This window comes from Esox lucius, chromosome 25 (genome assembly GCF_011004845.1).
Source record: "Esox lucius isolate fEsoLuc1 chromosome 25, fEsoLuc1.pri, whole genome shotgun sequence".
In the NCBI taxonomy this organism is placed as follows: Eukaryota; Metazoa; Chordata; class Actinopteri; order Esociformes; family Esocidae; genus Esox; species Esox lucius.
Genome location: NC_047593.1, coordinates 5,355,123 through 5,371,552, shown reverse-complemented (window position 1 = coordinate 5,371,552; position 16,430 = coordinate 5,355,123). Strand labels below are relative to the sequence as shown.

General features: G+C 43.4%; 1 protein-coding gene across 3 annotated transcripts in view; it reads right to left on the bottom strand.

Moving 5' to 3' along the window:
- Positions 1-6,535: 6,535 nt before the first annotated feature.
- Positions 6,536-16,430, bottom strand: part of rnf24 (ring finger protein 24) — a 47,539-nt gene continuing 37,644 nt past the window's right edge. For all 3 annotated transcript variants that reach the window (XM_010888538.3, XM_020043786.2, XM_010888537.5), the window contains exons 5-6: positions 11,022-11,101; positions 6,536-9,209 (exon numbers count right to left, since the gene is read on the bottom strand). In XM_010888538.3, coding sequence (XP_010886840.1) covers positions 9,065-9,209; positions 11,022-11,101 — 225 coding nt within the window. In that variant the 3' untranslated portion in view covers positions 6,536-9,064. The remainder of the gene's footprint in view (positions 9,210-11,021; positions 11,102-16,430) is intronic.

Sequence of the window (16,430 nt, the reverse complement as noted above, 5' to 3'; positions counted from 1 at the left end):
GCAGATGACATGGCACCCCAAACCATCAGTGACTGTGGAAACTTTACACTGGACTTCAAGCAACGTGGATTATGTGCCTCTCCTCTCTTCCTCCAGACTCTGGGACCTTGATTTCTAAAGGAAATGCAAAATGTACTTTCATCAGAGAACATAACTCAGCAGCAGTCCAGTCCTTTTTGTCTTTAGCACAGGCGAGACGCATCTGGCGCTGTGTCTTGTTCAAGAGTGGCTTGACACAAAGAATGAGACAGCTGAATCCCATGTCTTGCATACGTCTGTGCGTGGTGGTTCTTGAAGCACTGACTCCAGCTGCAATCCACTCTTTGTGAATCTCCACCACATTTTTGAATGGGTTTTGTTTCACAATCCTCTCCAGGGTGTGGTTATCCCTATTGCTTGTACACTTTTTTCTAGCACATCTTTTCCTTCCCTTCGCCTCTCTATTAATGTGCTTGGACACAGAGCTCTGTGAACAGCCAGCCTCTTTAGCTATGACCTTTTGTGTCTTGTCCTCCTTGAGCAAGGTGTCAATGGTCGTCTTTTGGACAGCTGTCAAGTCAGCAGTCTTCCCCATGATTGTGTTTCCTACAGAACTAGACTGAGAGACCATTTAAAGGCCTTTGCAGGTGTTGCGGGTTAATTAGCTGATTAGAGTGTGGCACCAGGTGTCTTCAATATTGAACCTTTTCACAATATTCAAATTTTCTGAGATACTTAATTTGGGGTTTTCCTTAGTTGTCAGTTATAATCATCAAAATGAAAAGAAATAAACACTTGAAATATATCAGTCTGTGTGGAATGAATGTATACATTATACAAGTTTCACTTTTTGAATGGAATTACTGAAATAAATCAACTTTTTGATGATATTTTAATTTTATGACCAGCACCTGTAGATACTCAGAATAGAAACACTTTACACCTACTCTTACAAGTAAAAACAAAAGCTATGTTTGAAGCATTTTTAGTCAAGAGTTCCACCTAGCTGAAATGGGGCTATGTTATCAGCGGTGCCTTTTCTGTTATGATAACAGAAAAGGTTAGGGAGTTGTACAATATGCATGTAAAATTGCTTTGAGGTTGCTGAAAGAATTGTTTGGTATTTTTAAAGGATCAATCCATAATATAGACGTGCAACAGGATGCAATCTCTTTTGTCTTTGACAATGATATCACCTTAACCCATGAGGCCTAAATACTGTAGTGATTAACTGCTGAGAAAAACTGTTAAGAATGTATTTTACTGCTGTTTTAGAGTTCGTTTGACAAGTAGCTGAACATCTCCTTTTAAAACCTTTCTAACCTAAGATTTTATTATTTTACAAGTAAAGTTCTTAAATCATCACTCCTAAACTGGAAGCTCGTACTCAACTGTTTAAAAATAGCTGTATTTAGTAATTAGACTTTTACATAGAATTTTACTCTCATTCAAAGCAATGACCAGGGAACAATGCGGGTTAATCACTGTGCTCGGGAACAGAATGACAGATTGTTCCCTGTGCCGGCTTATTTTTCCATCTAGCAACCTTTCAGTTAAAGGTCAGATGCCCTAAACGCTGGGCTTGAATACAACAGCCCCTGCCAGTAATTCAAACTTATTAAGTCACTTTGAACCCAGAGGTCTGTCTGTTTTTTTTTTTTTTTAACCAGCTTTGGACTGAAGCTGGACAACAGATAGGAACACTAAAAACCAGTGTAAACACTGGCAGATTTTGTCCTATTTCCAATAAAAAATCTCTTTCAATTGCATGACACCCTGTAGATGTTTAATCCTGTAGTCAAACTTTAATCCAAAACAAAAGCCAATTGCATGTTGAGAGGTAACATCACAGTCCGTCTGATGGATGAAGGTGTCCCATTTATCTCAGTTGATAGATGGTGCTTGCGACGTCAAAGGTTGCAGGTTCTATTCCTGTGGGGGACAAGCTGGGAATTATGTGCACTCATTACTGTAAGTCGCTCTGGGTAAGGGCCTCAGCTAAATGACAAAGACTGTAGAATGTGTTATTGCTGTGGATCCCAGAGGAAATATTAGTATGATTTTGGTCTTGGTTAATCATGATACAACCTTCAGTACATTTTGCTCAAAATCTTTTCAAAGGATTGGGATACCTTTGATGCAAAAAATCTGGATTTACCTGATCCCAGTAAAAGGGTGAATTCAGGGTGAACTGGGCCCTGGCAATCGTTCTGCCGATAACTCAACTAAACATCCCTTATTTTAATGTCTACTACACAGCTGCATTGTGAATGAAACTGAAGATTGAGTACCAGTGTATGCACACGTTGGAATTTCACTCACTCCTCACATTGTATTTGCTTGCCAAGTTTGGCACAACAAGCCCTAGCTGCTGATGTCTCCTCTTCTTGCTCCCGAGGCGGGGCCATTGCCTCTTCCTGCACCTTGTTTTTGCATTGTAATGAAGGATGCCAATACCTCTTGTGTTGACTGTATGTACATATTGTATGTACTTAACTGCATTTCTAATGGAAAATGTCTGTTAACTACTAGTCAGATATAAGTGGCGCATCAGGGCACACTTAGTTTGCTCCATTACCATGTCATTACCTGTGGTATGCCACTGCCATATGCCACTGCCTTCAGGGATTCATCATCAAACAACCCAGTTTATAATGATGAAGATCAAACTATCCCTTTATGGCAAAATACTTGAAAAATAACAACGACTGAAGAAGGCAGCAGTACAGGCCTGATTGAGGATCACCAGACAAGATAACCAGCGCTTGGTGGGATCTGTGGTTCACAGACTTTGAACAGGTATTGCATGCAAGGGATTGGGAAACAAATAGTAAATATGTGCTTGCTATGGACATTACATGCTTAATTTGGACATTAAAATTCTTTCCCAATACATTTGGTGTAGTGAAAGAGACTTTGTACAAAATGTGGTGTCATTTTAAATGGCACACAATGTACACGAATTTCCTCAAATAAAAGCTGGGAATCTAGCGTTTTGAATGGAATTACTGAAATACATCAACTTCTGATGATATTAAAATGTTATGACCAGCACCTGTATATGGGCCAGGTCTGCATCTGTGACTTGACTTTATGCAATTGATGAAGTGGGCAATGTGAGCCAAGAATCAAAGCAACAGGCAGTTATTTCCAAAATGTGGTAATTTTATTTACAGTTCAAGTCAGTCACATGCAACAGTTGTTTTAAAATGAATAAAACATGAAATTAGCACAGAAAAAAATTCTTCTTATTTTTCCCTCAAAATAGCAATTAAATATACAAAAATAGAGCTTACAAATACTGTACAGCTAATGTCTCCAAAAATATTCTGCTGCAGAATTCTTAGTTTTAGAAACAATGTCTGTGAAAGATCCACAAACGTCAGTGTTATCATGAGGCTGGGTGTGTAGGGGGATGGTTTGAATTGAGGTGACCGATGGGCAAAAAGGGATGTACAGTGCCTTTGGAAAGAATTCAGACACTTTCACCACACTTTGCTGTGTTATCAAATTGATTTAGAATTGATTACAAAAAATCCAAGAATCTACACAGTAACCAGAAAAAAATAAAAACAACTCAAAAGGTGAGCCAAAGTACATAATTATTCCGGTCCTTTGACATGACACTCCTACTTGAGCTCAATGTCCTGTGCCCTTTCATCCTTGAGATGTCTCTAGAACTTGACTGGTGTCCACTTGTGGCAACTGATTGGACATGATTCAGAAAGGAAAACGTGTGTCTATATAAGGACCTACACTTCACAGTGCATGGCAGAGCAAAAAGAAACAACACATGCTATGAGGTCTAAGCAAATATCCATAGACATCAGATATAGATGTGTGTTGAGGCATAGACCTGGGGAAGGTTAGAAAATTGCTAAAGGATTGAACTGAGCTGAACAAGAACCCAGCGACTAAGGAACCTGCCAGAAAGAAAACCATCTCTGCAGCACTCCATCAATCAGGCCTTTATGGTAGATGGCCTAATGGCTAGATTAAAGCCATTCATATATAAAACACATAGGACATGCTACCCAAAAAACTCTGGTAAAATATACTCTGGTTGGCTGAGACCAAAATCGAATAATTAACTTGAATGCCAAACGCCTTGGCAAAAACAAGGTATTGCTCATAACCTGGCTAATACTACCCCTACAGCGAAGGTCAGTGAGAGCATCATGCTATGGGGATGGTTCTCTGCTGCTGTGAAAGGGATACTGGTCAGGACTGAAGGGAAGGAATAATGGAGCCAAATACAGAGTGGTTCTTGGAAAAAACCTGAGCGCATTAGACCTCAGACTGAAGTGATGATTTCATTTTCAGCACAACAATGATCCAAGCACACTACCAAGAAAAAGCTGGAGTGGCTTTGAGACAAATCTGTGAATTTCCTTGAGTGGCTCAGCCAAAGCCCAGATTTGAACCCCATTGAGCATCTGCATGGAGACCTGAAAATTCCAGTTCAAATATGCTCCCCATTTAATCTGACAGAGTTAGACATATCTACACAGAAGAATTGGAGAAAGTGCCCAAATTCAGCTGGTAGTCTCATACTCAAGAACACTTGATGCTGTAATCACTGCCAAAAGCACTTCTACAAAGTGCTGAACGAAGGATCCGAATACTGGGCACACATTTAGAAAAATGTGTTTTGTCTTAGAAATTATCGTTTGTAGTGATGGGAAAAAATGTATTGAATCAATTATAAATCCAGTCTATAACCAAATGTGGAAAAATGTAATGCCTCTGAAAACTTTCCGATGCCACTGTACTTGGAGGAATGAGAGAAGGGCGAGGGGCTTAACACAGACTAAATACACACAACCTTGAGTTTCCCGTGAGGGAGTGACCCGACAAGCTACTAGGGCCTGTGCAGCCAGGTCAGTAAAACTAAATGGCCCTTATTATTAATATCATCATCATCATCCCCATTGCAGTTGTTGTGTTCTCCCATACCATTGGAGATACCCTTAGAGAAAGGACGCACAGTCGATATAAAGGAGCCCGCTTTGACGTCATTTGGTTGATGTGACCACAAAAAACAAACGACAATACCTGTGATCCATGCTATGAAGCAAGTGCATCATCGTAGTACAGGTGTCTTTGTACAGCCCAATAGCCTAGCCTTTTCTGTTACTAATACTCCACAACATTGCGGACATCAGTGGATAATACGTGGGGATGTGGGTGGGGTGGGGAGGGTGCTGTCGCCAGTAAATTAATTAACTGTCCCAAGTTTTTTTCCATTCAAAATTGGCCTGGTACCTAGCGCAGTAATAATAACTAGTACATGATGGGTGATTATTCACTATGAATATACACATTCTTCCTCTTACGGAAGGGACTGTCTGCCTGCTGTCATGGCACTTGATCTCAGAGAGCACCGGTCACAATGGCGTCTTGGTCCGAGTGGATAAGGGTGTTATGCAGGAAGAAAGGATTGGATATAACAGGTAAGGGCTTTCTTCCAAACTTCATCTCTCATTTGAAGGAAAAATACAAAATGGCTGGCATTATTATAATTCTTGGATGGACACTTGGCAGTAACGAGTGCTCGGAAAGTAGTAATGATCCTCCATTGTTCGGTGCACAAAAAAACGCACACCCATTTGCAGTACAGTGCAGCGTTTCCAACCTCGCCTACCAATATTACGACTCTATGTACAGTTAAAATGGAGAACAATGGCTAGTGCAGTTGCAATTTTGGGCTTTCACATTATCGGTCTCCTTTCTCAGACCCATCTCCCTAAAAACACTACATTCAGGGACAAAATCACACCAAGCACAGGACAAACATTTAAGACCAGCTGTTTTCTTGTTGGCTACGTATAGCAGTATGGGAGTATTGCAAGAGCAAAGTGGTGGTGAAATTTGGGAGTACCCAACCAAGTTGATGTTTTCTGTTTGTACAAAGAGGTGTGTTATATACTTTTTCGGAGTACAGTTTGTTAATGTACTCAAATGGTTCCATGAGACACACCGAAGAACCAGTAGGAGGCCAATGGCGATTCAGTGTCCCAGGGCTAAAAACAATGTTAGACGCCAACATTTCTTTGTCATTACACATTCAACCACTGATAGTAGTGATTCTTCACAAATGGACAAAAAGAACACACAAACAATGTTAGTGAAGAGCAAGGTTTAAAAAAAAAAAGACACAATTGTCACCAATACCCACATCTAACAATTGATGAAACACTGTTTCAGACAACGTGTTCAAATCATTATACTCACCACCCACAGTGATGGAAAAAAGTATTTGTTCCACTGCTGATTTTGTGCATTTGCCCAAAGACAAAGAAATTATCAGTCTATCACTTTAATGGTAGGTTTATTTAAACAGTGAGAGACAGAATAACCAAACAAATTAAAGTCAGTTTGTTACCTAATTACAGCTCGTTACCTGTATAAAAGACACCTGGGAGCCAGAAATCTTTTTGATTGAGAGGGGATCAAATACTTATTTCACTCATTAAAATGCAAATCAATTTATAAATTTTTTGACATGCGCTTTTCTGGATTTTTTTCTGTCTCTCACTGTTCAAATAAACCTACCATAAAAATTATAGACTGATAATTTCTTTGTCAGTGGGCAAACGTACAAAAACAGCAGGGGATCAAATACTTATCCCCCTCACTGAATATACATTGGTTGACACAGTCTCCTTTTATTTTTGTTGTTCGAGAGCTAAGCCGGTGGATATATTTTAACGACTTGATGCTGTTTTGAACCCTTCAAACATAAATCAGTTCACAGAATTTATTAGATTGACTATAATTATTAGAATAGCATTGCCATAAGACTGCCTTAAGACTGAACTGAAAGAGCTGGGGGTCATAAAGCACACCAAAAACCTAGAGTGAAGAACCAAACTGACCCCATTAAGACCAGGCTCCTCTTATAATGCTGGGATCAAATTGAACGGCAGTGTTATGACCTAGAACTAGTCTTTGACCTTTGACACAGTGGTATGAGCTCACCCCTGACCTATGGGAGACAGTTTCTCTCCGTGCGGCCGTGAACAAAAACAGCAGCGTAGGAAATGAGAGGGATGGAGAGTGAAATAATGAGAGAGAGGGACAGATAGGGAGAGGAAAAAGCTAGAATGAGGCTGCTATTCTCAACAACTGCTGACCAGGCCCAATGCCAGCCCAACTGCAGTAGGGTATGTAATGGTGATGTGTGGGTTGACTGATATGCTGAGTGCTGCATGAATTTGCAACAGCTTTTGTTATCCATGGCCTTAAAATAGCTAGATTATAACAATGCTAAGCTAAAACTTAATAGCTGTTCATTCATTACTACTCACAGAAGTAGCTGCTATTCATTGACAATTGAGAATGGTCCTGATCGTTCAGTGCAACAAACCAAGCGTTTTTCTGCAAAGAAATTAGACACTTCGGCAGTAACGACCAGCAAGCAAGGCAGTGTTCCGTTTTCTGTGGTTTCAACTTGAGAACGGTTTTCATCTTGAGAAATTTTACCCTATTTTGCACACTCAGTCAGTAGGATTCAACACCATCATTTGGTGTCCAACTTTTGATGAAATTAAAATGAAAACATTCAAGCAAGTGTGTCCGTTTTCATACATTACTTCATAGCAGTGTAAATGCAACAAGGGTGGACCAATGTTTGATCTATAATTCAAAATAACCGTTGAGAATTGGGGCATGACATGAAGTACTACTTTTGGCATGATGTGAAGTACTACTATGTCTAGAATTAGTTTTGTGTTTTTTTTTTGTTCAGCACATCATGCTTAGATGTAATTTCCATAAAATAAAATGTATTTAACTGTATGAAACCAAAAGGGGAACTTTCTAACTGACAGCAACCCGTTGCCAAAGGCTGAATGACTAATGGTTATGAAGCACTGGCGGCTTGGAAATGGGGGGCGGGGGGGGGGTGGCTGGGTCTCATCTTATGTAACAACAGAGGGATCTTATTGGTTGTCAGCTGTAGTGGTGCCATGGGCTTTAGGTGTCGGGTTTCTCTTACTTCCTGCTCACCCGTTCATAGTATTGACTTGGGCCAGTATGACTCGACTATGTAGTGTCAGATGTGTGTGGCACTGCTGTTGCTGTACACAGCTTATATGGTGGACTACAGTTCATATATCCCCATGTCTGTGACAGTGGGCGCTTTCAAATTGCCATTTGGAATCACAGACACGCGCAGCAAATTAGACCGCTGTATACAAGAGGGGCGGAGACTTGGCACGCTGACAAATTGTCTCCAGGTGAAAACTCTACATTCGACACCATCCTCTCTTAATTCACATTTAGTTATTTTGGAAACAAAGTTCAGAGGTTGGGTGACCCAGTTCCATAGTCACAAACACTCTCCTCATATCCACTATTGTGTGTGTACATGAGAGAGATGGAGGATCTTGCCACGAAATGCTACTGTTCCTTCAGCAGCGCACGTGTATCCTGAAATCTATTATTTTGGAGGCTACTGTCCCTTTCAGATATGTCGTCTTAAAAAACTAAAAGAAAGTCCACTCAACTAAAAAATATAAACCCCCTGTTGGCTGTCTGTAAAAAAGTTAATAATAATAATAATAATAAAATATAAAATATGACCTTGTTGCTACTATAAGCTCTTCGCAAGCAATGAAAGTTTGAGTACATTTTTAAAGTGCTTGTAAAAAAAGGGTTTGTCGTTAAAAGCGAAAATGAAACAATGCAGTCATATCCATTTTAACGAGTTGTAGTTGTCGGTTTTCCTGTCTCATAAGTCGCGCTGGTGTCCCCAGAAAAGTGCTTTGGTTGTGAAACGGTCAAAATAGTGGCCGTGACTGTTTGGCCACAACTGTTTGGCCGCGGGTAGGCAAACACTTTTTCATCGTCCCCCAAAAAAAGGAAAAAAAAGGAAAGAACCATTATTATAAAAAAAAAAAAATCCTTATGTGAATCCACCAAGGCAGAGATGAACGGGACTTGGATGTTGTGAGTCTGAGTGCAGTAACACCACCGTGTTCCTCCATTGGCAGTCCTGTTGTCATATACATGTGTGCCTGTACAGGTGAGTGTGTGAGTGTGTGCCTTCGTGTGCGCGATGAGATCGAGATGCCTGTCCGCGCTACACCAGGTTTTCCACTCCTGGAAGGGGCTGCTGTACGGGCACGGCGACGTCGATGGTTATGCCCGCCTGTTGGGCGAGCTGCAGGACGGGCATGTTGCACAGCGGGCACACCTTCCTCACCTCCAACCACTTAATGAGGCACCTGGCAGAGATGGAGAGAGAGAGATCGGACATTTGAACAGCAAAGACAATACCGACAAATCTGTCTTGGTGAGTGTCGCCACCTCTTTCTCAGCACTGCCGCGACTGACTTACCCAAACGACTAGCACTACAGGAGCAGACAGAAATAGCTTGGGAATTGTATTAATAGAACGAACCGGCTCACTGCTTAATGCGTTGAGTGAGCTCCATTTTTATCTGCAGTCCAAGAAAGTCGGACCCGTCTGACTGAGGCCGCTAACCCTAGTCAAAAGTAGGGGCCCTTTATAGGGAATAGCGTGCCAGTTAGGACGCACGGCAGTAAGCCTGACTGAACCGATGAGGAGGCTGCAGTGTGAGAGACGGCGCAGCCGGTGTCGAGTCCTAACTGGCACGCTATTCCCTATAAAGGGCCCTACTTTTGACTAGAGTTCTCCCCTGGTCAATCGCGGTGCACTGAAGAGGGTGCCAAAAATGCGTGTGCAAAACGAACGCACTAAAGAAGGAATTGGTTGGGAAAACAAGAACTGTGAATGGGGAAGGTTGGGCAGAAGTTAACGCACTACATAGGGAATATGGTGTAATTTGGGACGCTATGCTCGAGGCAAGCGAGCGGGGACGGCGTCGCGTGTTCGATGCCACTGAATTATTTATGACAGAGGCCGAGCGGTACTATTTTGGTACTCTGGTCCCACACGGTACAGATGAATAGGGATGAAGGGGCGAGCGATTGTGCTACTGCAGAACAGTGTGTAGGAGGGCGTCCTGGAGCCTACACAAAGAGCTCCACTAAACCTTGATCAATAAATCACCTGCTCTGTGCTGGCCTCAACATGAGCACACACACATTAACACACACAAACACAGTAATACACACCACGTATACGCAAAAGAATTGCAACTAAGAGTGCCCAAAAACGAAGAGTGCCTTCATAGTTGGTAATCACACAAACAACTACTAATCCCATAATGCATCCGTCCGCTAGTTCAAGTAGCATTATCACCGTTGTTGTGTTTTCATGTTGGTAATTCATGTAGCGTGGCTGCCATATGGTGTTTTCATGTGTTGTTCACATGTAATGGAGTGGGGAGGGTTGTTTGGGGAGTGTTGAACCTACTCCTGAAATGTAGAGCTGTAGCAAGAAGTAGGCCAAGACAGGGAACTCTAGACACAAACAGGCCAGTTTAAAATGTCAGGCTACGGGGGAGGGAAAGGACAAAGTTGTCCCCTGACCACTGGAGACTTCCAATCCATTCCTCCCACCCTCTCCCTCCCTCTCTCCCCCCTCCCTCCCTCTCCCTCCCTCCCAGTCAAAGCACACACTCTGTCTAACGGCTTCTCTCTCTCCGTCAGTGGCTCTTGTTCCGACTGTCTGAATGCGCACATGATTCGAGTTAGAGGTAGCCGTAATAATTCCATATAATCAAATGTGTAATTTTAATAATAAATATGAAAGCAGCATCTTGTTCACATCCCATGCACAGAGACGCAGCCCACCTCAATTACAGTGGGTCTCTTGTCCATCGTTTTAGTACACAAATTAAAATGCTAACTTAGATAAATGACTCCCGTCATCAAGCAAACCAGTTAATGTTATGGACTCACAGCGAAAATGGGCCTGGCTTTGCCCTCAGACTCTGTTTACAGTGTTTGGGTTTTAGACGAGGTTGTGTAACGCCGGTCAACAGCTCCACGCTACTGTTATTGTGACACTCGGGATGAGCCAGTCATTAACCACGGCAGAGGCCGAGACGGTCCTGGCCCCGTTCGTGTACAGCGTGCCGGCGTTAGACGGCGGACTCTGGGGTACTTACTTCCTGTGAAAGGCGTGTTTGCACGGGCAAATCCCCAGCTCGTCTTTCTGTTTGAACTCCTCCAAGCACACAGCGCATATCTGGGGAGGCAGACAGGGAGAGAGAACGGGGAGGGGGTTAACGAGGCAGCACAACAATCAGTGTGGTAGAAACACCCCGAGAGGCGGATGAAGACAGTGAGAGACAGAAAGAGAGAGACAGAGGAAGTGACAAACAGATAAAAAGTGAGATAAAGATGGGAAAAACATGTCTGTTAGCAGTAGCCGAGCTGAATAACAGAATAACTTCGAGTCATTCAGCTACTGGCCTGTAGTACAGGGTTTGCGAAAATATAAAGGCTACTTCCCAAATGGCACATTCACTAGTGTACCATCTACAGGAACCATGTTAAAACAAGCACACTACGTAGGGAACAGGATGTTGATTGGGATGCATTATGGCTTCATCAATATTATCTGTTGTTCTGTGTTACAAATAGACAAAGAAAAGTGATTAAGAGATACTGTTGTTCAGCATTACAAACGGGCTATACGAACACAGACTCAGGCGAGTCTGTTCATTGCGCTGTAGAAGTGTCATTCTCTAGCACACATTAACATCGGTTCGAGGCTGGCCTCTAGTTTCACAGGTTGACTCTAAACATCAACGCAGACCCAATGGTTGCATCAAACGGTTTTAAGCACAAAGGTCACCAATCACTGTACCTGTCGTCTGTGTCCTGGTCAACAACACTGCGCCCTTTGGGTAGATAATCGGTCACTGGCTGAGCTCTAGCTGACAACTCAAACGCTAACTGAACACTGACCTAAAACAAACAACCTTGGGCCCACTGAAGAGATATGTTCCTAGGCCCTTCTTAAAGCATGTGTTGTGTTTAGTCAAAACAGTAGACAATAACACCATTCCTCCAATCGACAGACTTGCCACACATAAATACAAAGCTCACCAGATGCGGAACGTAGCTCAGAGTGGGGGAAGGTTTCTAGGAGTCAAGAATGTCAGACTCAAAACATGTCTGTGCATTTCCGGACGAGGAGCACTGACACCTCGATTTAGGACTTCTATTCCTGGCCTATACACAGGACGTGTAACAGAGTATGACAGCTGATCTAGGGTAAAGTCAGTTATGACTTCTTATATCATACCGGAAACACGTTGGCTCGGAAATATTTAGGAATAACTTGAAAGGCTTTCATACATGCTCACTGATCTCTGTACACTTTTTGGAGAAAGGACATGGAGCCCAAGACTGACAATAATATAAGCAATCTCTAGGCTAAGGGGATCCATACAGCAACTTATCTGGATAGTGTCTTGAACAACTGTTACAACTGTTATCCTTCGGAAAAAATATATTGTAATATACTTTTTAGCATTCGTTGGCAGTACGTGTGCTATAACTCACAGGTTTTCCATTTATCACCACTCCCTGCTTTTTCGTTAAACAGGGAATTAACTGGTTGTCAGCACTCATCAAAGCAGAAAAAAAACAATGTTCCTAACATCAAATTGAAATAAATCGCCACCGCATTAAACAGCGAAACAACATAAATGGGGAGGTTTCTGGACATCCCTAGTCCCAGAAATCCCCATGATACCACCATGATACCATCATGATACCATGCCCAGAACACCCCCCAAACAGGTGTAGAAGGGTACGGCGGCACACCTTAACAGAAAACTCCTCCGACTACAAACCGAAGCCTCACCCCGAAAAACGTGTTTCCTTCAACGGCTTAACAGCAGGCCGGATACACCTTTCTCCCGTCGGATTATCAAACGCTGTGTCACGCAAGGACAAGTACACCCTTCATCACAGTCCCTCTAACTGAGTCCAGACATTACAGAGCACACACGGTTACTAACATTGCACATACAGTAGCTTACTCAAGAGACTCACGAAACCACCAACGGCGTTGGCTGTTCCCTCGCCTTAAGACTAACGCCTAAGCTATTAAACACCAGTTAAAAGCAGATCACCTCAGTCCAATCCAGTCTGGTCCTGCCCGGTTGCCTTGGTGTCTGAGCGCCTGTACACCTTCCCTGTTGGAGTGTGCCAGACACAGCTAGACTTACTGGACACAATGGAAGACAGTTAAAGTTGGTTTACAGGCCTAGCTTGCTCATGACGTCCAGACATTTCACAGAGCAGTAAGACAAGAGAACGTCACTCCAGGAGAAGGTGAGAAATGCAATTTGGAATTAGTTCTAATTGACTTATCCGGTGCATCTATTAATCACGCCCCACAAACACAAACGCTGTGTGCAAGTGTGTGATGACAGGCTGGCAGATAGCCTAGCGGGTTTCTACCCACATACATACATAAACATTCAAATAAATCAATAAGAATGAACGAATGCAGAAATTGTTTTAAAAGCAGACTCAACGCAGTTCACAAGGGAAGTGCAGGGTTGGCAGTGGCCTGCAATGTGCTGACAGGCAGCGGTCGATGTGTGTTGACATTGTCTGTCAGAGGCAGACTGCGACGTAGTGTCGGGCCGCGCTGTCACAACAGGACTCTGTGTGGGCCGGGAGACGGAGTGTGCGCCGCTGACAATGGAGTAGGTAGCGACAAGACAACCCGGCTGACTGCTGCAGTCTGGAGACAGGCAAACTGGATAGAGCTCATTCTCTAACTGACTTGTCATCGTTGCTCAGCGTCTCTGTGTGTGTGTGTGTGTGTGTGTCTCTCCCCGCTCCTCCCATTCACTGGCCTAACGGTGCCATTGTGTGCGCGAGTGTGTAGCGCCACAATGTGAAGAACTGTACCACGATGAAGAATCGCCCGGTGCTACCCGGACAAAGCAAGTCATTTTGTGCAGCACTGGAAACGGGACAAGGCCACGATTATCATTAACAGCCGGGGTAGTTTATATCCGAGGGGACACTGAACTCACGTCTGGCACGGGACATCGTCTTAGGACTGCAGTCTCAGGTAGCCTAGCAGTCTGAATATTGGAAATAACCGGAAGGTTGCAGAATCGTTCAGTTCCTGAGCAAGGCCGTTTTCAAGGCTAAATCCGCCCATTATTGTCAGTGGCCCCTTTCTGGGTAGGGAGATGTGTGCTGATCTCAGATCGGGGGTGTCTTTTCTTTTGCGATCATGCGCCATTTGGCTTCCTTCACCCAGACAGAGTGGTGTACGTAAAACAAGGGGGACTCATTGTAACCCCTTTAATCATCCCTCCCCACCTGTGAGTCAAGAAATGTCACAAACCGAAAAGTATTTAGCCTCACAATCACAGCGCATTCCCTCCAAACTATAAAACAGTGAATTGTACGATTCACAACGAGAACCTGACCCCAGATAAGCACTGTTCATGAATAAGGCCCTGTGGGGGAGTTTTCGGTCATTTTCCTTGTGACGATGTCTCACAACGACACGCATTAGGAGTTCACAAGAAAGGGGCAGGAGATTTTCCCTGCATTACTAGGAAATGTGTCAAAATGTCAAAGCCTGTGTGTTTTGCGTGTGTGAGAGAGTGAGTGTGTGTGTGTGTGTGTGTGTGTGTGAGAGAGAGTGAGTGAGTGAAAGAGTGTGAATATACAGTGGGGGGAACAAGTATTTGATAAACTGCCGAATTTGCAGGTTTTCCTACTTACAAAGCATGTAGAGGTCTGTAATTTTTATCAACTGTGAGAGACGGAATCTAAAACAAAAATTCAGAAAATCTCATTGTATGATTTTTAAATAATTAATCTGGATTTTATTGCATGACATAAGTATTTATTCACCTACCAACCAGTAAGAATTCCGGCTTTCACAGACCTGTTAGCTTTTCTTTAAGAAGCCCTCCTGTTCTCCACTCATTACCTGTATTAACTGCACCTGTTTGAACTAGTTACCTGTATAAAAGACACTTGTCCACACACTCAATCAAACAGACTCCAACCTCTCCACAATGGCCAAGACCAGAGAGCTGTGTAAGGACGGGCTACAGGACAATAGGCAAGCAGCTTGGTGAGAAGGCAACAACTGTTGGCACAATTATTAGAAAATGGAAGAAGTTCAAGATGATAGTCAATCTCCCGCGGTCTGGGGCTTCTGGGGCTCCATACAAGATCTCACCTCGTGGTGCATCAATGATCATGAGGAAGGTGAGGGATCAGCCCAGAACTACACGGCAGGACCTGGTCAATGACCTGAAGAGAGCTGGGACCAGAGCCTCAAAGAAAACCATTAGTAACACACTACGCCGTCATGGATTAAAATCCTGCAGCGCACGCAAGGTCCCCCTGCTCAAGCCAGCGCATGTCCATGCCTGTCTGAAGTTTGCCAACGACCACCTGGATGATCCAGAGGAGGAATGGGAGAAGGTCATGTGATCTGATGAGACAAAAATAAAGATTTTTGGTCTAAACTCCACTCGCCGTGTTTGGAGGAAGAAGAAGGATGAGTAGCCAAGTAACCCCAAGAACACCATCCCAACCGTGAAACATGGAGGTGGAAACATCATTCTTTGGGGATGATTTTCTGCAAAGGGGACAGGACGACTACACCGTATTGAGGGGAGGATGGATGGGGCCATGTATTGCGAGATCTTGGCCAACAATCTCCTTCCCTCAGTAAGAGCATTGAAGATGGGTCATGGCTTCCAGCATGACAACGACCCGAAACACACAGCCAGGGCAACTAAGGCGTGGCTCCGTAAGAAGCATCTCAAGGTCCTGGAGTGGCCTGGCCAGTCTCCAGACTTGAACCCATTAGAAAATCTTTGGAGGGAGCTGAAAGACCGTATTGCCCAGCGACAGCCCCGAAACCTGAAGGATCTGGAGAAGGTCTGTATGGAGGAGTGGGCCAAAATCCCTGCTGATGCGTGTGCAAACCTGGTCAAGAACTACAGGAAACATATGCTCTCTGTAATTGAAAACAAATGTTTCTGTACCAAATATTAAGTTCTGCTTCTCTGATGTATCAAATACATATGTCATGCAATAAAATGCTAATTAATTACTTAAAAATCATACAATGTGATTTTCTGGAATTTTGTTTTAGATTATGTCACTCACAGTGGAAGAGTACCTATGATAAAAAGTACAGACTTCTACATGCTTTGTAAGTAGGAAAACCTGCAAAATGGGCAGTGTATCAAATTCTTGTTCCCCCCACTGTAGGTAGATAGATATGGGCCAAACTGCACGTCCCAGCACCACCGCCTCCTGTGTGAGTAAGTGTGTGTGCGTGTCTCTGGGTGAGTAAGTGCTACGCGCAATACTGGTCGAACCTAACAAGCTAAGGTCTCACAGCGTGTGTGCTTGTCTACGTGTACAGACACATATGGCAATCCCTCGCTCAACTCTGGAAAGCACTGTCTTTGGGCGGAGAGAGGGTTACAATAGCATTTCTGGGGAAAGAAGTGAGAAAAAAACCTTCACTGACAATAGGCTGCAGTCCTACTGGCAGTGAA